General features: G+C 38.1%; 1 protein-coding gene and 1 long non-coding RNA gene across 4 annotated transcripts in view; both read left to right on the top strand.

Annotated features, from left to right (window-relative positions):
- The first annotated feature begins 1,571 nt into the window (after positions 1 to 1,571).
- On the top strand, positions 1,572 to 5,544 carry LOC143145947 (uncharacterized). Of its 2 annotated transcripts, none has more exons than XR_012991812.1 (2): positions 1,572 to 1,793; positions 5,320 to 5,544. It is a non-coding gene; the product is annotated as an uncharacterized LOC143145947 (long non-coding RNA). The 2 variants fall into 2 exon arrangements; XR_012991813.1 differs by having other exon boundaries at positions 5,310 to 5,513.
- Positions 5,405 to 23,763, top strand: part of LOC143145939 (uncharacterized) — an 80,243-nt gene continuing 61,884 nt past the window's right edge. Inside the window, exon 1 of one of the 2 annotated variants that reach the window (XM_076309792.1) lies at positions 5,405 to 5,712. In XM_076309792.1, the coding sequence (XP_076165907.1) occupies positions 5,627 to 5,712 (86 nt within the window). In that variant the 5' untranslated portion in view covers positions 5,405 to 5,626. The remainder of the gene's footprint in view (positions 5,713 to 23,763) is intronic. The other variant, XM_076309791.1, reaches the window with a different exon arrangement.

Raw genomic sequence — 23,763 nt, 5'->3', positions numbered from 1 at the left:
GAACAATGAACAGGTGATGCAATTGTACGAATATGGAAAGTACACGTGTAGTTGTGTCACACGAATAACATTAATAAATCATGTCGTAGCAGCACCGTTCAGAGGAGAATAACGACCTTAAAAAACATTTAACTTATCACTGTGAGCGTTACCAGTCTCGTATACATGATTTACACGGTCTCGTCAGAGATGGTTTAATGTGTCTCGATGCACAGGAATTAATTATGTTTACGAATTAATTAAGTAAAAAAATTCAAAAACAAATTACACGGCTATTTAATTGTTAGAACTTTCCAAAAAAAATTAAATCTAGATGTTTACGAACGAAACAGTAATTCTATTCAAAAAGAAAAAAAAAGAAAAAAAAGAGATGCAATATTTAAATGCACGTAATTTCTGCTGCATCGATGCATTCAGTTTAGTTCGTTAACATGATTAGTAAATCTTTCGAACTGTTGCGTTATTGAATATTAAACAATTTGAATTATCAAATCGTTGAACACGTATTAGGAATTCAAAGAGATTTAATTATTAATCATTAAATAATTCAAATTGTCAAATTATTGAACAGTTCGAATTACCGAATTAGCAAACAAGCTATTGTATAATTCAAATTGTCAATTCGTTGAACAATTCAAATTACCGAATTAGCAAACGAGCTATTGTATAATTCAAATTGTCAAACCATCAGTTAGTAAACAATTCAAATTATGGAAATGTTAAACAACTATTCAATAATTAAAATTTTCAAACTATCAAACAATGATTAAAAAATTGAAATTTCTACATTATTAAACAACTATCGAATAATTCAAATTGTGAAGCCATCAAACAATAATTAAAAAATTCAAAATACCGAAGTCGAATAATTGAAATTGTCAAACCATCAAATTATCGAAATATTAAACAACTATCAAATAATTCAAATTGTCAAGCCACCAAACAATGATTACAAATTTCAAATTACTACAATATTAAACAACTATCGAATAATTCAAATTGTCAAACCATCAATTAGTAAAAAATTAAAATTATCGAAATATTGAACAACCATCAAATAATTGAAATTGTCAAACTATCAAACAATGATAAAAAATTTTAATTTCTACATTATTAAACAACTATCGAATAATTCAAATTGTCAAACCATCAATTAGTAAAAAATTCAAATTATCGAAATATTACAGAAACGATTGTTAAATCGCTCCAAACGTGGATAGTCGAAACACGATGGCTGACACCCCTGAACGAAGTGTGCACGAAACACGTGGGCGCTCACGCATTGCACGCCTCGGGCAGCACCGTGTAATCTCGAAACGGCGAAAACGTATGGAAAGGAACGATTTGAGGAAACTCTCGGATTGTTTGGCGCGTCTCGTTAACCGTGCCTAATGACGCGAGCAAATGGTGACCGGCGGCGTCGAGATTCGCGGGAAGAAAATCGGTAATCGTTGAACCTTCGCAAATCACCTTGTAACGCGTGACGCTCCGTGCCGAAACGACTCCTAGACGAAACGAAACGATGTGTCGCGTATATGACGCGCAATAACGCGTTAGCGATGGTACGCGACGCTCGTCGCCGGGAACGTGCACGCGCGCGTTCTGCACGCTGGGACCTCTTAGCTCTGCTTCAGTTCAATCTTATCGTGCGGTCCGTTCACATCTCCTGGATACACCAGTTACAAATTTAATAACGGTACCGAGGCGACTCGCGTGCACCACCGCGGTGTAGACCCGCCAGTTTTTCAAATTTCCAGCGGGAAATGTGCGTGAAAGTGCAACGTCGTACGAAGGTCCGTCTCCCTCTGGAAGACGCGAGCGTTCCCTTCGATGCACCGTTCCAGGGACGGGGGAACTCTTTTTATTTCACAACGATGAAAGCTTCGGACACGCAATAACGATCTTTTTCGTTCGTTTCGTCGATTAAGTAGAGGCAAACCTTTCGAACGGATGGATGCTTGGAATTATTTGAAAACTTTTCCGATTCTTACTTCACGATTATTATTTGAAACGAAATTCTTTTTTAAGGGTAGAAATTGTGAGAAAATTTTACGATTGTTGTTTAACGAGTATAAATTAGAAGACAATTTTTTAGAAGAGTAGAAACTTGGAATTGGGAGAAAATTGTTACTTGACGATTATTATTTGGAATTAAATTTTTTTGAAGGGTAGAAACTTAGAATTGGGAGAAAATTTTACGATTGTTTTTTAACGAGTATAAATTAGAAGAAAATGTTTTAGAAGGGTAGAAACTTAGAATTGGGAGAAAATTTTACGATTGTTATTTAAATAGTATAAATTAGAAGAAAATTTTTTAGAAGGGTAGAAACTTAGAATTGGGAGAAAATTTTACGATTCTTGTTTAAATAGTATAAATTAGAAGAAAATTTGTTAAAAGGGTAGAAACTTAGAATAAATGATGAGAAACTTTTCTGATTGTTATTTGATAATTATAATTTGAAACTAAATTTTTTTGAAGGGTAGAAATTTAAAATTGTGAGAAAATTTTTCGATTGTTACTTGAGAAGTATAAATTAGAACAAAATTTTTTTAAATGGATAGAAACTTAGAACAAACGATGAAAAACTTTTTCGATTATTAATTGACGGGTATAAATTAGAACAAAATTTGTTCAGAAGCATTTTCATTCGTCCTATGTCGATTAAAAAATGAGACCAAATTTTTTGAATGGATAGAAATTTAAAACAATGAGAAACTTTTTCGATTCTTACTTAACGATTTCTTCTACGGATTTTTCGTTCGTTATTTGACAAATACAAAGTAGAATACAATTTTTCAGACAAATGGAAGCTTCGAACGAACAATGAGAAACATTATCGTCTGTTACTTGACGATTAAGAAATAGAACAAACTATTGTATACGGTTAAAAGCTTCGAACGATGAGAAACTTTTTCGTCCATTATTTAACGAATTAAAAACTTGAACGATATCTCTTATACGGATAAAAGCTTCGAAGAAACGAGACGAAACTTTCTCGTCCGTTACTTGAATTAAAAAGTAGAGCAAAATTTTACGAAAGAATAAAAATTTAACGGTCCGATCGAACACATGTCGCGAATAACTCGCCACAGGTTGGTTTTATTCGTCTTTTTTGTGTTCGAATAAAATGTTCCCAGTCTCTCCTCCAACGCTCCAGAGCAGAGCATTTTTTCAACTATTTCACTCGCGCGAAACAGTTTTTCGTCTCGCGATACGTTCGCGAAACTCGTTGCATTCCTTTGGAATTATTCGGTTTTTAAAATTAAAAACCGGATAATCGAGTACCGTGGCCCTTTCTGGCCTGGAATTTAGAACGGAATTTCTTTTTTCGAACGGTTTCGAATAAATATTAAATACACGAAAATATCAATTACAAATGAATAGTAAATTCACAGAAAGATCGGTCCTGAATAAATAATAAATACGGGAGAATATCGTTGCATTGTCTCGTATTTATAAATGAATACTTGATCACAGATGTGTCATAAATATGTTCTAGGTCGTGAGATTACATATTCCAAAACATAGTGTGTGGATAGATTACGATCAGAAACGTGTTAATAAAAATTTAATTTATTTCTTTTCGAACGTTTCGATTTCGATAAATTTACGTTTTCGATAAGAGAGATTTACGAAAATGAACGTTGATTTCAATCTGTGACGCGAGATGCAAAAGTAAGAGAAAAAAAAAATTAATTTATCGTGAATTTAAATACGATGGGATTTGAAGCACGAAACTTCGATTAAGAAAATTTTCAACGAGGTTTAGCAATTTTATTTTACGAATTACGAGAACATTTTACAGTTTGCGAAACTCTGCTTTCGGAAATGAATGTTTGTTTATCCGCGTCACGATCACGATGCATCGAAGTCTTGGGTATCGTGGAGTCAAATGTTTGTAAATAAGAAAACAAAAAGAAAAAAATGGAAGAAAAAGGGAAATCGTTCGCTTCGATGCGTGCGGATAACGGGAAATGAGAAAGCAGGATTAAAGAGCAAAACCTATGGAGAATTATAATTGATGAAGAGAAGATGATATTTGCTATCATCTTAATAGACACGTGGAGATGATATTTAGAAAGCAGAGAACTTTGTGAAAATAACGTGTTACAGAGGATTCGAATAAATAATTGGTCACTCGTCGAAACACACATTGTATAATACATTGTAACTGCAATGTTTATAAAAAGATGCACATTCGATTTAATAATCTCGAAGATTTCAGTTACGTATATTTTAAATGCACAATTTCCATCGTTTATTTTAAAAATATCCTAACTCGTATCGCGATCAAAGTTTTACAAATCGTCGATATAATTTATAATTTTTCACTGTCGTCTGGACAAATGTTTATTAACTATTCGTTCTCGATCGATAGAAATATATTGTTTCCACAGTTTCTACTTAAGGTTTAAAATAAAAGAAAAAAAAAATAAAATAATTACAAGAAAGCATCAAACAATAGATGATACATTTCAAACAACAAAATATCTCCAATCAGATCGTTTAGTAACAATTCGTACAAGTCGTTTCTGCCTCTCGCAACAGAACATAATTTATCCAGAGTTTGCATTTCATTCTGAGACCTAACCCAAGAGAAAATTATTATTATTAATTTACCAACGCGTTCGTTTCCTCTCCGTGCACAATCAATACAACAAAACGATACAAACTACGAACTATAAAATACAATTACCCAAATTGAACCGTTTTTCAAATCGAAACAATTCTAACCTCCGAATCACGAATAATCACATCAATTATTATTCTCCGTTCACGAGATAAATCACGTCGTTTCATTGTTTATCGGGACGGTACGAACCCCGAGGAACACGATCCAGAAATTTCGACGAAAAAATTCCGAACGGAACGGGAGAAATGCCCCGGGTCAAAAATGACCCGGGGCTTCGAACCGAACGAAACGTTAATCACATCAATTATTATTCTCCGTTCACGAGATAAATCACGTCGTTTTATTGTTTATCGGGACGGTACGAACCTCGAGGAACACGATCCAGAAATTTCGACGAAAAAATTCCGAACGGAACGGGAGAAAAGCCCCGGGTCAAAAGTGACCCGGGGCTTCGAACCGAACGAAACGTTAACGACCCGCGGTATTTTTCCCGCGCGAATTTCAGACGATCGCGAGGACCGCGTGTATACACCCCCATCTGTCGAATTGAGGTACGGAGAACCCGGTTACCCGGATACAAGGCGTTCGAAAATTTGCAATGCGTTTTCTCGTCGTCGATCGAACGAAATCAACGTCGTCCGAATTCCATCGGGAGGCCGTTATCGACTGTATCAGATAACCGTAGCAAGCTCCGAGTGGGTATCGATCAAACGGTGGAAATCAGCCATCGGAGTCACCAGTCTCCCGACAACGATTGTTCGAAGTCCATTTAAAAGTGATTCTTCGTTCGCGCGTGGAAACGAATTTCAACGTATCCGGCGTCCATCCCTCGCGAGATCGTTCACCGTGCGTCGACCAGGGAAGAGAAATGGACCTTGAGGGGAACCAACGTACGAGAACGATCGACTGAACCCACCGAGTGCAATTAAACGAGCCCAGTGCTGCGTCGATATTAGTTTACGCGGTGTCCGAGACGTTCAGTGAGCGCGAAAATGATCGTGTCACCGGGTATGAGTCTGGTGGCGGCCGGTGTCGCTTCCGGGATCTGTTTTCTTCTCTTCACCAGCATCCGCAAGGGGTGAGTGAAATTATAAATCGATGATTCTCGCGGTCGTTCGAGCGGGAGGGAAATTTTGGAATTTGAAATTTTTTTTATCGAAGAATTTGTAAATATTATTTTTTGCGATAATTCATCATTCTTTTTCGAGGGATACGGATCGTGAATTTTTTTTGGAAGGATTGGAAAGTGTTTAAACTTTTTTTAATTTGAAGGTGGAAAATATTTTTATTGAATTTTAAATACCGAGGGTGGAAACAGTGTTTTCGAAGTTGCATTGGTGAGAGAAATTTTGAATTTTTTTTCTGGAAGAATTGTAAAATATGAAAATTTGTTTTTCGTGACAATTGAATTCTAAATAAAATTGGAATAAGTAAGGTCGAGGTTTTTCGAGAGATACAAATTTTGAATTTTTATCGAAGAATTTATTTGAGTTTCATTTAGTATTTAATCGTTTCGAGAAAACGTTTTTATTGAGTTCTAAATCAAACTGAAGGCGACATTCTCAAGGTGACTCCAGTGACATAAATCTTTAGTCTTCGTAGAAGAGTTAGAAGGCATTTCAATTTTCTCCAATGCTCATTTTTTTTTTTATTTTCTTACAAAAGATCAATCATACTCCTCAATCCAAAAAACCCAATTTTTCATCGCACTCTCTTGCAATAAAAAATATTCTTTTTCTACATTTCTTGTCTCTCTTACATCTAACCAAGTCTTCAAATTCGTCATTGCTCATGAATCACTATGCACATAAAAAAAAGCGTAAACACCCTGAAACTCAACTACCTCAAAACCTCAAAGTAAATACATTATTTACTTCAAGAGTAACCTAAACATACCTCTTTTAAAAACATACTTATCATTATCGTTGCTACAAGAACAGGAGCATCAAATCGTCGAACATCCTTCGAAAATTTCGAACAAAATTCCCAACCTGGTGACTTCTCGTCATTTCGATTCATCAAACCCAGTTGGCGTTTTACCAAACACGTTTCACGTTAATTTCCACGGGGAAGGAACGCGGTTTAAATCGTCGATTAATCGAGGAGGAGTGGGGAAGTAGGTCGATCGTTACCTGGAACATTTATTTGTTTATTTCCAACGATCACGAAACTCTCCGCTCGTGTGTTTTGCTTTTGTTCGTCGCGGCGGGAAAAAGTTCACTTTCGAGCCTTGAAGATATCGCGTATAGACGTTAATGACGCGTGACCAAAGCGAGCGCACGCTCGGCTTATTTGCGATGCGTTTTAAACGACGATGGTCATCCTCGGGAACTGTCTCTTGTTTGGACATTTTTCGCGCAATTAGAAAACCGAACCGCGTGGCCTCTCGTCGCTGTGAAATTTAGAAATCGCGTCCAATCGATCACGCGGAACTTTAATCGATTTTCCAACGATTCGTTGGATCTTTCGCGCCCTTTCTTGCGAAGTAGAAATTTGTGACAAATCACTTTAACGCGACTTCACGCATTCTTCACGATTCGAGTTTCAGCTGTGTTCGATGAGTAACGGTTCGGGGTAATATTCGTGGAAATTAACGAGTAAAATGGAGAGTATTATTTTTTATGTAACAACAAGAACACATATCGAGGAGATTTACGTAAGTTTTATAAACGTTTGTAAGAAATGACCTTAACGTGATTTTGGGTGTTTGTAATGTTTCGAATTTTTGATAATATTCGATAAGTTACGGTACAGGGTAATGGTGCAATCGTAAAAATTAATGTGAGATTTATAAAGTATAATTTTTTATATAATGTGGGACAGGTTTACGATGAATTTTTATTTGGCAAGTATTAGAAGGAAAAATGATATTTCTGTAAATATTTACGGTGAATTTTTATTTAGGAAGTATTAGAAGGAAAAATGATATTTCTGTAAATATTTACGATGAATTTTTATTTGGGAAGTATTAGAAGGAAAAATGATATTTCTGTAAATATTTACGATGAATTTTTATTTAGGAAGTATTAGAAGAAAAATGATATTTCTGTAAATATTTACGATGAATTTTTATTTAGGAAGTATTAGAAGGAAAAATGATATTTCTGTAAATATTTACGGTAAATTTTAATTTGTGAAGTGTTGAAAGAAAAAAATTATCCGTGTGTACATTAAGGATGTGCACTCGTTTCTCAAATTTACTTTTTTTGTAAATATTATACGACCGAACGTAAAATTGAATACTTCGAGTCTTGAAATTAAACAAAAGGAGAACGAGAATGCAGTAACTACCAGAAAGCAATTAATTAAAAAACTTAATCCCACACGTGGAATACACGGATTGTCTTTTTCATATTTCATAAATACCGGATAAGATTTCAACAGTAAGCAAAAAAAAGATACTTTTTGCAAGGATATACGTTATTCTTTAGACTGTTACGCAACGAAATCTTGATAGTTTTTCGCGATGCAATTTCGAAACATAATTTAGGCAACAAAGGAAGAGAGAAATAAGATAGAAAATGGAAGTAAAAGAATGTGATAACAATTTAAAGAAAGAAGAAAAAAGAAAAATATTCTGATTTAATTTATCGATACACAAGAATATATAAAATAGTAGCATACAAGGTACATTCTAATGCCAAGAGCATTTCAAGGTCACTCTTATCTTTGCTCGTACGAAACGTATTCTATTTTATATAATTTTTTTATCAACACTTATCAGTCATTAAACATTCACGCTCAGCTTTAGACCGAGAGAAAAAACACGAATTCTATCGAAAAGAAGAAAGAAAATTAAAACAACCACGATACGTTCACTCGATATCCTCTACGACACCATTCCAATGTTCAACTCTTTCGAATCACAGTACTTCCATGAATACATTTACTTACAAATACGACACCCAGTACACAGAGACACATTCGTCCACGACACACCAATTTGACACAACCTTCTGCGCAAACATTCGTCCCGATATTGTCTATCGAAAATGTTCGAAGGTGATCTTCGTGCCACCGCGCTAAATAAATAACGATCAATTATCGTTAATCAAAATATATCGAAAAAAAAAGACACAAATCTCTTCGTCGGGCAAAATACAACGATAAAAATCTCCATTTGTTTCACACCTTTAGAAATGTTAATAAGTGTCGTTTACTCGTACATGGTGTATAATTCGATTATTCGAATTCGCCCAAACCTAACCTCTACTCGCGACGAAATTATTCGTTGAAGAGAAGAACGCACGATAAAAGAGGTCCAAAGTCGAGGGAAGATTTTCTCTTTTCTTTTTTTCTTCTTTTTTTCCCTTTTCAACGCGTTTTGTATGTAAACAACGATTACATTCGTGACTTTCGCGTATCGTAATCTCGCGAACGATTAGGCATGCGTTGAGATCGTCGTTTTAGATCCCAGCTGGGCACGGGGCACCGATACGACCGCGTGGGGAGAGACCTGCCTGGTTTCTTAACGATCTTGTTGGAATTTCTTCGTTCGTTCGCGGTATAAAACGAGGTTCACGCGTCATTTCAAGTCCGTGGTCAAAGTAGCCCGGGCAAAGGCCCCCGAGAAGAATCTTTGGCCTTTACGAACCGAGTTATGCTTGTACACCTGTATATATATATTTGTCTACGTAGCGACCATTGCGAAAAATTTGACACAAATTTTTTTGTGTCAAAAATCGGTTAAAGATTCAATATCGGTCGTCTCTTATCGCGAAACGATTGAATTAAAGACTGTTCCGAAATATTCTAACCTCTATCCTTCCTTAGAATTAATATACACACGTCCCTGTCTTGAACCACGTTTGAACCTTCCAGCGATCTAACATTTACAATTATTCTCGTATTAATTCATTTTGATTCGAAAGTTCGAGATTTTGGACTTAAAAACATTGCTCCAACATTGCACAAATTCTTTCATTTTACTTTGGTATATTTTTGCATTTGCGAGAATAATTTAGAGGTTATGGTGACAGACGCGTTGAGAAGAATTTTGTATGAAGAAACGGTGGATATCTCGCGCGTACGTAGCGAGGAATATATTTTTCTTTAAGTTTCTTTGAGGTTAGGTTGCAACTCTACGTACACTATCTCGAGTAATTGGTTCGACGATAATAATAATCTCCGCGAGATTAAAAGCATCTCTGTGAGGTAAGATTGCAGATAAATATCGTAACGTTTATCTTCAAAATTCCACGGAACCGAGACACTTATCGGGGTAGAGTTTGCAACATCGTTCGCGTTGTAACGAGGTGATCGCTTTTCGGCTACCGTATGGAGCGTGTTCGGCGAAGATTGGGGACACGGTCGGTTCGGAGTGTGACCTCCGTGAATTTCGATGGGGAAAAAGTACGGGAAGCGTCGCTTTCGTGCGCAGAATCGGCCACGTGTTTCTGCGCCACCCTGTACGTACACGTGCTCGCGTTTGCAAACGAACGCGTTCGTGCACGCGCGAAATATGCGCCGGTACGCGTACAACGAGGTTCGGTATGCAGGACCTGCTTTTATTTACTCCCTCTTGTTCTGACCAGTCCGGCGAGTGTCGCTCGGCGTACTCCTTTTTTACAGCGAGCACCGAGTAAATTACTTTTCGGCTGATATCGTCCGATACGACGGAATTAAGAAAAACATTTCAACGCGAAATGCGAAACAAACGGCACCGGGTACCCGCGAGCCGATAATGGCAGAATGGAAGCAACCGTTCCAGAGTGTTTTCCAATATGGGGGCCTGGACCCCCATGGGGGCGAGTTCAACGATTCGAATATTTTCAAATTTTACCATCGAGCAATATTGAAATAAAAATAAAAGTAAAACAACATTGTTGCAGGTTATTTTCCATGGTTGTGGATATTGATTTTGAAGTGGTATTTTTTTTTAAATATTGGGTTGCTCGGAAAGTCGTTTCATTTTTTTTTTTTTGGTAGAAATGAAACACGATTTTTTTAGAGTGTGTAAATTTTTTACTAAATTATGTATTCTCTGTTTTGGAAAACGAAATTACTTTGGGAATAATCCAATACTTTTGTGGAGGTAGAGAAGGCAACTTTTAGGAGGGAGCTAAGAATTTAAGGAGGGTGCAAAAAAATGTTCAATGTAGATGAATGTGTACAACTTATGTATCAATTTGTATTGAAACGATAATAACAGTCGGTGTACATTATTCTCGAGCCATTTTAATCACTTCGTGTGCATGAAATTAATATGAAATATCTTGTGTCAGTGTTACAGTGTCACATTAGTGGAAAATGTAATTATATATAATTATTTGTAATTGCAATGGTTGTCCCAATTGTATTTAAAACAAATTTAAAATACACGTGTACGTAGATGGCAGCACGTGTTTGAAGGTTATGTACACCAATAATCTTTGACTCTTGTAATCATCATTTTTGGGTGGAATGTGAAAACAAATTTAAAATGGCCCCGTTCTTGTATTAAAAAAATTTTCTTTTCAATAATTTTACATAGAACGATAAAGACTGTAATTTAAAAATGGGAGAATTTTTGTTAAAATTTTCATAAACGCTTCAACGACTTCCCATTCAACTAAAAATAGTTTTCCACTCGTAGAGTGAAAAACTTTTTTGAATGTACAGTTCCATTGTGATAAATTTTTAAAGAACCATGAATATTTCACGACTCCAAGCCGGGGTAGTGCCTTATCGAGTATCTTCGTTCTTTGTAATTTAAATTTATCTGAAATTGTCCACAGTTGCGAGCTTCTAACCGAGGCATAAAAATATATCATACTTACCGATTCCTGGAATCCGCGAACAATCTTTGAAACGTTCGAGACCGGCACACGTCCAAGTAAATAATCAACTGAGGACGCGAGGACTGGGATCCGTTCTCTGTTTATAGTTTTGTTCATCAACTTTCTCACGCTATGACGAATATCGTTTCAAACAACATTCGACGGCGTAAACTGTGCTTTTCCAGTTGGAAAGTTCGCGCATACATAAACACTGGTATCGTTTAATCGTGTGCTAATTTTGCACTAACGATAAGCCTTCGAACAATCATTCGTTGAATAATTCGTTTGCTTGTTACTAAAAAACCTCCTTAAAAAAACAGTAAATAAACTGTTCGTTTTTTGGAAAATTACTCAACGAGAAATCTCCTTACGAAATATAATTTAAAAAAAAAAAAAACATATTTTAAGATAGAGGTTACTTAAAATTGTTACTTAAAAAGTCGATAAGTGGCTTTTAAGGTAAACATCGTGTAGTTTTGTTTTATAGTTTGTTAAATGTATTCTTATCTAATAAAATTTTATGGTTGTTAAGGTGAACTCGATTATACTTCGTAGAAGGTCGTTCAAGGTCGCGATTTAATAACAAAATATTTTTTGTAGGAAGTTGACAGATTTGTTAGAATTTAACCGAGTAAATCGATAGCTGGTGACAGTTCAAGGTCACCTATGTATTTTTAAACCGAACGTTACATGTTCACCCAATACGTTTGTAACTGTTTTCGAGACGAATTCAACGACCTATAGTTTAAGGTCGTTCAAAGTCACGAACCGTTAACGAATTGACCTTGAAAGTACATTTTACACTTTTTTTCCTCACAAAAAATACCCAATCCTATAACCTTCAACTTTTTAACAAGATTCGTGTCTGTATAAACTTTAATAATCTTGCGTATCGTACCTTTGAGTGTACCGGTTAGCATGTGACGTGTATAAATAATAAAAGATTCGTTCGAAAAAAGAATGAAGTCGACCTCGAGGTTTTCAGTGAAAAAAGTGGATCGCTCTTACCATCTACCGACACGAGTTTCAAAATTTGAATATTTCGAATCAATTTGAACGAGAACAAGTTTTGAATAAATTGCGAATAAATTGTTTGACGTCAAAAGTCGTGAATAAATTTTTATCGAGTGAAGTCATTCCAGGCATTTTATTTCGGTCCTCTTCGGAAACAATATTTAAAATTTATCCAAAATCGAACAGTAATAACGATGCAGCTGAACTTTTCCTCCATTCTGTGTAATAAAAACCTTATTATCATAAAACAGAGAGGCACGGAGAAAATTAAGTATATTTATTTTTATTTTATTCAACGTCTGTACTGTACCTTAACAATGTTAAGTAATCCAGTATGTGAAGAAAGTTTATGTAAACGTGTGTGTGATGGAAAAGTTACAAAAGGGAACCAAAATTGGACGAAATACTTCCATAATAAAATAAAAACAAAATTGAAAATAGAAGTAAAAACAAACTTGGAAATAAAAATAAAAGTAAAATCAAGAATAGAAGTAAAAACAAACTCAAAAATAAAAATCAAGAATGAAAGTAAAAAATAAACTCAAAATTAAAAGTGAAAAACATAAAAGTAAATATAAACTCAAAAATAAACATAAAAGTAAAATCAAAAATAGAAGTAAACATAAACTGAAAAATAAAAAAATATAAAAGTAAATACAAACTCCAAAATAAAAATAAAAGTAAAATGAAGAATAGAAGTAAAAACAATCTGAGAAATAAAAATAAAAACAGACTCGAAGATAAAAATTAATACAGGAAGTAAATAGCTACGAAAGATAGTTAACACTTCAAAAATCTACTTTGGGGGTTAATTTTACTGGTGACACTGTTTACGAAGATGGCCAAAAATAAAATGCTCGACACTTCCAAAAGTCTCGGAACGGCTTCACCTCGCGAGGAGTTGAGCAAACGGTGAAACGTAACAGTAGAGCAAAATCCATGGGGCGAGAACGACTCGAGTGGAATTCCATTCGGTAACGGAGCCAATCGTGCACGAAGCAACACAAACAGTCCAAGACGATTCTCCGTTTACGTTGAATTGGTCCTGTTTCGCGCGTACACGATCGGTGGAACGATCGCGGACGTCTGACACCGGTTACAGGATTACGATTTTCTTTCGTAACGATTGTTACGTATCGTTAATTCAATGGCGGGAACTTTCGAATTGTCGTGGCTGCCCGTATAATTCGCGGTTGCGTCGTCGTCGTCGTCCTCCTCATACACCTCTTGCCGCGTACACGGCACAGAGACTCCGCGTTAATAATTCAGAACAGATCGATATCAGTCCTATGCGCCGAGATAACGAGCGTGTATTGTTTTGACGTAAGTTGACCCAGATCAAAAAGTAATTTCTTAACGAGCGCGAGAACGGTACGCGTTCGACGCGCACCACACAACCGTGAGAGAATAAATCCCCAAGCGCGACGACGACTCACGTCTCGTTCCTGGTGCACGACTCCGGCCAGCAAACCGGAATAAACGACGCGAAAATACTTCCGATCGACCCATCGATCCCCGACGTATCTCAATAATTCACCGGGGCGACGATAACGCTCCACGATGCAAGTTCACGGCGGATTTTATTATTCATCGGATCGTGTACGTCGTGCACGTGAACGTTTCGGCCATCGATTCTCCGTTAACCCACGACGCACTGCCAATTATTTACGGGACTTGTTTTCACCGCTAAATTAACCACGACGACGGGATTAAATATACAGGAATCGGGTGGAGGTAAAACGCAATTCCGTTTGTTATCGCGACGTGGGAAAATACCCGAGGCGAATGTGACGAAACCTCCAAGCGGATTTTAAATCTCTCGGCGGAACGACGACGTCGCAACTTCGTCCAGGGGAGCCGCCGACGTGCCCCGAACTCCGTTTTCTGTACGATATCTCGCTTATCGTTGATTTTACGGTGAAAATGTAGAGAATAGAAGTTATTGAAAATTATATTTAGAAACTTTTTTCTTCTGTACTAATTTTTCATAGGATTGATAATAACCGAGATAAATAACATGGAGTGGTGTTTGTCTGTGATGAATCCATGTATAATATCTCGCTTAGGGTTGCTTTTACGATGAAAATGTAAAGAATAGAAGTTACTGGAAATTATATTTAGAAACTTTTTTCTTCTGTACTAATTTTTTGTAGGATTGATAATAACCGAGATAAATAACATGGAGTGGTGTTCGTCTGTGATGAATCCATGTATAATATCTCGCTTAGGGTTGCTTTTACGGTGAAAATGTAGAGAATAGAAGTTACTGGAAATTATATTTAGAAACTTTTTTCTCCTGTACAAATTTTTCATAGGATTGATAATAACTGAGATAAATAACATGGAGTGGTGTTCGTCTGTGATGAATCCATGCATAATATCTCGCTTAGGGTTGCTTTTACGGCGAAAATGTAAAGAATAGAAGTTACTGGAAATTATATTTAGAAACTTTTTTCTTCTGTACTAATTTTTTGTAGGATTGATAATAACCGAGATAAATAACATGGAGTGGTGTTCGTCTGTGATGAATCCATGTATAATATCTCGCTTAGGGTTGCTTTTACGGTGAAAATGTAGAGAATAGAAGTTACTGGAAATTATATTTAGAAACTTTTTTCTTCTGTACAAATTTTTCATAGGATTGATAATAACCGAGATAAATAACATGGAGTGGTGTTCGTCTGTGATGAATCCATGCATAATATCTCGCTTAGGGTTGCTTTTACGGCGAAAATGTAGAGAATAGAAGTTATTGAAAATTATATTTGGAGACTTTTTCGTCCCGTAGAAACTTTCGATACAATTTATATTAACCGAGATATCGTCAAGGCTCGATGACATAACCAAACATGTGCTACACGTGTCCACGGTACGTTCCATTCAATCTTCTAAGTAGTCTATAAATGTAAAATATTTTGGAAGGTTTCCTCGAGGGATCACGCGATCGAACGTTTACGCAAGGAAGGGAAGATAGCACGATGTATGGTCATCTCACAATGGACAGACACACCGTGGACAGTTACGAAGGAGGAGAAGTTTATTTCGTAACACACGATAACCCGAAACATAGAGGTTGTGGCGAAACGCGCAGACGGCGAATGATTGTACAATATTGATATTGAAACGACCCAACAGAGATTCGATGGTCGATATAGGAGCGAACTGGTAACGATACAGGGATTGAATATCGACTTGGAAATGTACTGGTAGCGACACGGAGATAGAATATCCAATACAGTTACGGTATAGAAACAAGCTGGTAACGACACTGTGATTGAATGCACCTTCTGCGGGCGTTGTCTGAATTTTTATAATTTGTTGAGCAAGAATAGGGGTAAGATTCGGAACACGTTGCCTGGGAACACGAACGAGTTGTACAATATACGATGAACACAAAATATTTGACTGGGGACGTTTGTTAAATAATTTGGGACGATTGTTCAAAAACGCGTAGATTTGTAAAACTAGTGTTCACAGTCGGACGAGTAAAATAAGGGGATTTGATCTTGGGTGTTTGGAGCGATAATTTTTCTTTTCTAAACAAATTCCAAAACACTTCTCTTCCAAGGAAAATGTCAAACCAGTGTTAGAAAAATTAAAAAAAATTATCAAGAGGATTTATCTAAGAATGCCCTACACTTTCAAACCTAGTCAAACTAGTGCCTACAATAAACTAAGATCAGATATTCAAGGCGATAATTTCTCTCTTCTAAACAAATTCCAAAGCACCCAATTCCAAGGAAAACAAAATTCCCAAGATTTATCCCAGAATACTCTACACTTTCAAACCTAGTCAAACTAGTGCCTACAACAAACTAAGATCAGATATTCAAGACGACAATTTCTTTCCTCTAAACAAACTCCAGAGCACCCAATTCCAAGGAAAACAAAATTCCCAAGATTCATCCAAGAATACTCTACACTTTCAAACCTTGTCAAACCAGTGCCCACAATCAGACCAGTAAAGTAAGATCTCAGATATTCGAGGCAACAATATCTCTCTCTTTCAAACAAATTCCAAAACATTACCACTCAACTACAAAAGTATTACCACTCGATCTAACAAAAATCCCAAGTTATCACCAGTAGAGAAAATTGTCAGACGAAAAACCTGAACCATGGTTACCTGGAACACAGGCCGGTTCAGACACGGATATCGTACGGAATAATGCATCACGATAGAAACATAACGCGTCATAGTTAATTGACAGTTGCCCCGATAGAGGATCTACGAGGATTCCTTACGATTGCTCGATGAAATTCAAAGCGTCGCGATTTCACGCACAGATTGTCGTGCGCGCAGATGCTGCAGAGAGGTGAGCGCGGAAAATACGTCGGTTTGTTGCCAGCGGAAGAAGCGGGAATTTCTGGTACCGTTAATAATCATGATAATTCGCGTTCGATACGCGGCGAACGGTCGCCAAACTGGAACGTGGCTGCATTAAAGCGTGTCCTGTATTAAATAATACGTATAAATGTTCACCGTATTAAATACCACGGCTTTCACGGTTTATATTCGTCTCTTAACGTAAACACTGCCGGCGGAGTGTAAATACTTAATATCTTGCGCTGTTCAGGCGTTAATTGGAACATTGCCCGTCTGAAAGTCGTGGATTATTCGCGACGCGTCGACTTCGTTCCCATTATGCAACGTAATGCACGTTACGGTCTGTAACGCGGTAATTGACGCGGATTCTCGCAATTAACGCAGCGGTCGGATGGTATTCCGATACGAGTGTTTCTTCGGTAATTGTTTTTTTCACGGAATCATCGGACAAGGTGTAGAGATTAGACTACGAGCAGGTAATACGTAATTTTGTAAACAATATCGCATATTCGCAGTAGCTGCTGCATTGATAATTGCGACCGAAGGTCTGGAGAAGGATAGAAATTGTGGATCGAGTTTAGAAAGATGTTTCAAATATATATAATAAATACAGAAAGAATTGTTAACTCTTACAAAAAAAATGTAACTTTTGACTAGGAATGAAAGAAACCAAAACTGATTGTTAACAACCTGGACGATGGTTCTTTTTAAAAAAAATTAGAATGGAAAAAAATATCTTTTTTCTTTCCATACGGAAGATAACAAAATTTGAATCGATGCACAATTGGGTGTAAAAAAATCAAGAAGATTGTTAATGTATCCTGATCCAGATCCAACTGTATTATTTTCTTGTGTTATTATCCAGGGATTTGAATTTTTTCTTTAGTGTATTTTATCGAATGTCAACTCGGATCTTCACCGGCCGGTATTTTTCAAACGAAGAAAAATAATTAAACATCGACGAGGTCGGAGCACGCGCGCGCTCTATTGACTTTCCCGCGGAGCGGTAATTTTTCAATCGCTCGGCGCCGCTCTCACGATCCTCGTCGTTCTCGTTCCTGCGACACACATCGCGAACAATTAAAACTGTTCTGCACGCGTGCCATATATTCTTTTTTTTCTTCTTTCCCTCCATTTTTTCGTCCCCCCCACCGTAAGTAAAACACGCGTCAAACGGTGCATTTACGTTTGAAAGCGATCGAGCACTCGCGAGTGAAACGACGACGATGGAGTTTACACACCGAGTGGAATATGAAATAATACGTCGAGGCGTTTATGAATGCGGTCGATGCGAGCTACGCCCTCGGGAATCGTAATGAGTTTGCGCAGGTTCGTTGAAATTTGTCGAGCGTTACGAAAACAGTTATCTAACACTCCGCTTCCTCGACGTAATGTAGAAAAGGTTCGGAGCAACGACGAGACACGACCTGTAATATGAATTTTAACGAGTTAATCCCACTCGGTGGAATTATTACGTCAGTTGTCGGATAGTTTGCATTTAGGACGTACGTTTCGCATGAAGAACCTCGGATCTGGCGAGGTTAAAGTAATCGAATCGGTAAATAAGGATGCACGAGAGACGGCAAACGCTTCGAGGCGATCACATTTCGAAAATGATCCTCGCACAGAGATCGTAACGAACGTCACGTGCCACAGAGGTATTCAGTATGGACCAGTTGCTCAAACAATCTCAAACACTTGCAAACACAACATTTCAATCGTAACCGTACGACTTGGAGAGACTTGGAAACGATACACTCTACGTCGGGTCTTCGAAATACTCAAACAATGCTTGGCAATTGAGACAGAAGCAAACACGTGTTCAAACATTCTCAAACATTCGAATAAGCCGCGACAGTAACACGTGACCCTCAAAAATCACTCAGCACACTGTAACAATGGGAAGAATATATTCCAAAACAGATGCTCCGTTAGATTCGAGGACTCAAACCTCGTCAAACACATACCGTCCTGTTTGCTAACCGAAGCGTAGCACGTGACGCAAATTTCGCTAAAAAAAATTCCTCCAACAGTAACACGTAACCCTAAAAAATCATCCAAGACACTGTAACAACAGGAAGAATATATTCCAAAAAGGATGCTTCATACGAACGCTCAAACCTCGTCAATCGAACACATACCGTCCAGTTTGCTAACCGAATCGTAGCACGTGACGCAGATTTCTCTAAAAAAAAATTCCTGCGTCGAAACAGCTTCTCGAAAATCGTTTCCAAACCAGTTCCAGGCAGTGGACAGGTGTGTCCACGTGTAACCTAGCCGCGCACGTGAGGTCAAAAGCGGTTCGTGAATCCGTGGCAAGACCGGAAGTGTGCGTGCGCGACTGCCGATTAGTCATGCGTGTCTCGCCGGTCGGTTCAACAGCATCGACGACGCCGACGACGACAACGAGAGACGATGAGAGGCGACGTGACGCAGGTGGGACGAGAACGTACCCGAAAAGGTAAAGACGGCGAAGCAAAGAACGGAACAGCATTGGGATGCACGGGCCAGTCTGTGGCACGGGTGTCGTTAATGGTAAAACGTCGTTACACAATGGCCGTCGTATCAAACCATATTAAACAATAGCTTCGACCGGCGCGTAGGGGGACCGGAAGCAGAGGAGGAACCGTACGGGGGAGCCGAACAACGGCTCCCTCATTGTTGAGATGCTTCGTGTCGCGGATAGTCAGTCAGCCGGTGTGTTCTGCCTCTCCCGCTGCCGTTCGAGTGCCGTTTTTTCTTAGCGGAGAAAGGCGGAGACCGATCGAGAGGATCGTCGAATTCGACGCGAAACGGTGCCGGTGACCGAGGATCCTCCGACTTCCTGTTTGCCAGGATCGAGGAACAAATAAGTTACAAACAGGAACGCACGGAAAATAATTGTGATTTTCGTCGTTGCACGGTTAAACACGGTGACAGAGATCGGAGACCGTTCCGGGCGATTCTTTGAAAGTTTGGAATAGTTTGAGCCGATCGTTGCAAGTTTGGAGACAGTTTGAACACATTGGTGAAAGTCTGGTGACAGTATTGATCGATCGTTGGGACTTTGGGGACAGTTTGTGCCGGTTGTTGAATGTTTGAGACCGTTTTTGTGCCGATTCTTGGAAGTTTAGGGCAGTACTAGCCCATCGTTGATAGTTCAATGATAATATTAGTGGATGCTTACGAGTTTGGATCTGTTGCCACCGATCGTTGAGAGTTCGATGACGATACTATCCGATCGTTGAGAGGTTTGGCTGATTTTAACCAATCGTCGAGAGTCTGGGACAGTTTCGGTCGATCGTTGAACGTTTGACACCGGTTTTATCCCGTTGTTGAGAGTTTGAAGACGCTTGGAACCCGTGGTTGAGAACTTCAAAGTAACTTTAGCTCGCTGTTCGAAAGTCTCAGGCAGTTTCGGTTCGTCGTCGAGAGTTTGAAGCAGTTTTGGTCCGTCGTCGAGGGTTTGGAGCAGGTTTGGTCCATCGTCGAGAGTTCGAACGCAGTTCCAGCCGATCGTTAACTGTCGTTTGCGGGCGTTTCTCGATCTGTGAGACTTCGATCGCGAGGCTCGCGTTCTGGATGAGTGGATAGAACGGACAAGGGTCGCCACCTTCATGAAATCGGTCGAGGCCAGACGGTTGATCAAAATTTTCCTGCTACGGACCATCCTCTGCCGGAGAAAGCGCGAGAAACGGTAAGGACGAGCCGCCAATTGCCGGATGCGATGAATACACGACCGGACTATTCGATCGCGGCTCTATTCGCCCGCGAACGCGCCCGTACTTTCTATCGATCGCAAGAAGATCGAGGTTAACGGTTTTCTGCGACAGTGCGAATCGACCGCGTTGAAAACACGACTGGATCGGGATCGCACGCTGAGCATTAGATCGCGATTCCTATACCTGGGAATGTTGATCGGAACGTGAGAAATGAACGTGGAATTTGGTACATCGGGGCTCGATTGTTTCTTATACCGGGTGTCAAAATAATTTCGAACAGGGCTCCAAGTGACACACCGGTTTGAGACTTTCAGCGACCATCGATCCTTCGAAACTGGTCCTGTTCGGAGTCGAGATCCTGGAGTATCCACGACTGTTCGAACGACTGGTAATCCTCTTTCTTAATGGCGACCAGCACGATCTCTGTCTCTTCTCGAATCTCCTCGACGGTGACAAATCCTCTTTGAGGTTAGTCTTCGCTCTAAGGAAGATAACACCCCTTTATACGTGTTTGATTCACTCATCCTTGACTTTCTTGTCGTCGCCAGAGCGAAGATCGAAGATTAACGGAGATCTGTCATAGTTGAGGAGATTTGTGAGGAGGTGAGGATTGTGCTGGACAGTACGAGGAAAGAGGATCTTCAGGCGCTTCGTTGCAATCCCTAGGACTTCGAGACTCTCAAGGAGAATATTTTATTTCCATTTTTCATTTCACGTAATAGTATCTTTGTTACACGTATGTCCAAGTGTGTGCAAACAAGATAACCTAACCTTAAAGACGCAGATACATTTTGAGGGATGACTAGTAAAATTTTAGGTTAGTCCGTCACTCTTTATCGAGCCAATTTGAAAATTTTCTTGGTACACCTAATCTCGAGGAACCCTGAATAGAATTATTTGTAGCAGTTCAGTTTGCAACAACGTTAAAACATTATAAACATCTGTAAATATGAAACAGGTACGATATAATGTTTATGTAAATTTTTCTACTAACATTTAAGTCATTCACTTCCGATGTTAAGCTAAAGTTTTACAAATCACCCTGTGTAATATAAACTGAAACATTTTCGTACAATAAATTTTGTTTACGATATAATTCAAATACTTAATTACTGAGCAGGAACTTTTTTATTTCGAATCCTCGTTTTTTCCCCTTTTCTGCGATATTTTTTTCGTTTGTAAAGCAGACATTTACATTTTAATTTCGTCCTTCGCCGTGAACTATTTTCGTCGTCCATGAAAATTGCACACGTGCCATAAATCCACGGATAGTTGACCGAAGTCGAATAAACGTTCCAGAGAACCGATCTGCCGCTACGAGCGTGGGTCGATGAATTGCTGATAATCGGTTGATCATTAGCTTATTAATTCCACGAAGGGAACGCCCACATTAAAACAATAAGACGAATCACAGAACGTGCGCGCGCGCGCACTTTGAACTTTGGCAGTTGGAAGTTTGAATAATTTAATATTCGAATAATTTAAATACTTCGAATTATTTAAATATTCTACAGATACTTATACAATTTAATATTCTAATAATTATGTAAATATTCCATAGATATTTGTGTAATTTAATATTCGAATTATGTAAATATTCTACAGATACTTATACAATTTAATATTCCAATAATTATGTAAATATTCCATAGATATTTGTGTAATTTAATATTCGAATAATTTAAATATTTCATAGATATTCGGATGATACGAGTAAATATTAAATACTTTAGTATTCAAATGTGTTTTAAATATTGCTACTTTATCCTTGTGAGAGATATAAATACATCATTTTCTCTTCGTCAAAATAGATACGTTTCTTGAAACATCTTAAATGAAAATAAATCTCAGAAAAATAACTCAGAGAAGAACTCGATTCACAATCCAGATTTCATCGCTCGAAGATACATCGAATCGGTGAATAAAATGTTCGTGGATTATTTCGACAAGTTCTCCGCCAGTTCCCCATTCGATATCGTTTCGTCACAGCCGCGAGTTAATTTTACATTTACTATCGATTTCGGCCACTTCTGACCGATCACAAGACACGAAACACTAGTCCTCTCTGGACGCGTGTTCATTATGCAACAGTGGAACTATAAAGGAGAGAGAAGAAATTACACGACACTTACGTAACTGGATTATAGAAGCACGTGGACTTATGAAACGTTGACTGTAGCTCAGACGAGCAAAGAAATCTACGTAACGTGGCCAAGCATTCGATAAAGTTAACTAGATTCTTCAATTTCGCTCCGAAAGTCGGTCACTTAATACATCGCGGATAGAAAATATTACAAACGCGCAGATTCCACTTCCATAAAATAAATTCGACGAATTCTCGACACCTTCGATCTCTACTTTCGATTAAAATCGTCCTCGAGTTTTTACAAAGTGATTTTATTATTTCTCAAAAATAATCAAACCTAAAATTATTCGTTTGCGAATTTACAGAAATAAAATTACAAAACGCAATACGTAAAATGCATCCGGATGAAACACGGACGTTGATACATTTAAGTATTTAAAAAAAAAAAATGATCGTTGTGGTTCGAGGTCGAACGAAAGGTGCATTCTTGGTCGAAATTTACGACACCGCTGTTGGAAACATGGAATTGCGAAATTGCACGGAAATGAAAAGCGAGACGGATCAATTTCCGCGCACACGGGACTGCATAAACGTGACACGTGTTATTATTTACTGGAAAAGATCGGTTCTTAATTGGAGTGTTCTCACGGAACCAGACACGCGAACCACGACGTTACGATTAGCGTTGTTCTCGTAATGGGAAATGGTGTTTAATTAGATTCGCGAAAATTACACGCCACGCTCGTAATCGTAGCAATTTCTCTCGATCAACGCTTCGCCTTGTTCACAATTCATCGAATCGCACATAATTTTACACTTTCCAACGTGAAAGAATTTTAGAAAAAAAAAGAAAACAAAAAAAAAGAAAAAGATTCTCTTCAAAGTTTACGATTCAAACAGTCGTTCCGTCGAACCAGAAATGATCTCCACGAGTATCTCGTACGATCGTTAACTTCAGAAGAAATAAATGAAATTTTAAAAACGTAAACGCACCGTTACGTGTCTCGTTGGAATATTTATACGTTTTTTTTCCCAACCCATCGGAACGTGTAAAAGAATTACATAAATTACACGTTCGCGTTTGCGAGTGATCGTTACCGGTGGTAGAATAAGATTTTAACATTGAATAAGTTTCAATTTCTCCGACACAATGGATCGGTCAAAGTTTATTCACGCTCGATTATTCGGACACCGCTACCATCTTGAAATCGTTACCAAGCGCATCGACAAGGTTGCAAATGAG

Source organism: Ptiloglossa arizonensis, chromosome 4, assembly GCF_051014685.1.
Source record: "Ptiloglossa arizonensis isolate GNS036 chromosome 4, iyPtiAriz1_principal, whole genome shotgun sequence".
NCBI classification, from domain to species: domain Eukaryota; kingdom Metazoa; phylum Arthropoda; class Insecta; order Hymenoptera; family Colletidae; genus Ptiloglossa; species Ptiloglossa arizonensis.
This window is presented reverse-complemented; position numbering and strand designations above follow the sequence as displayed.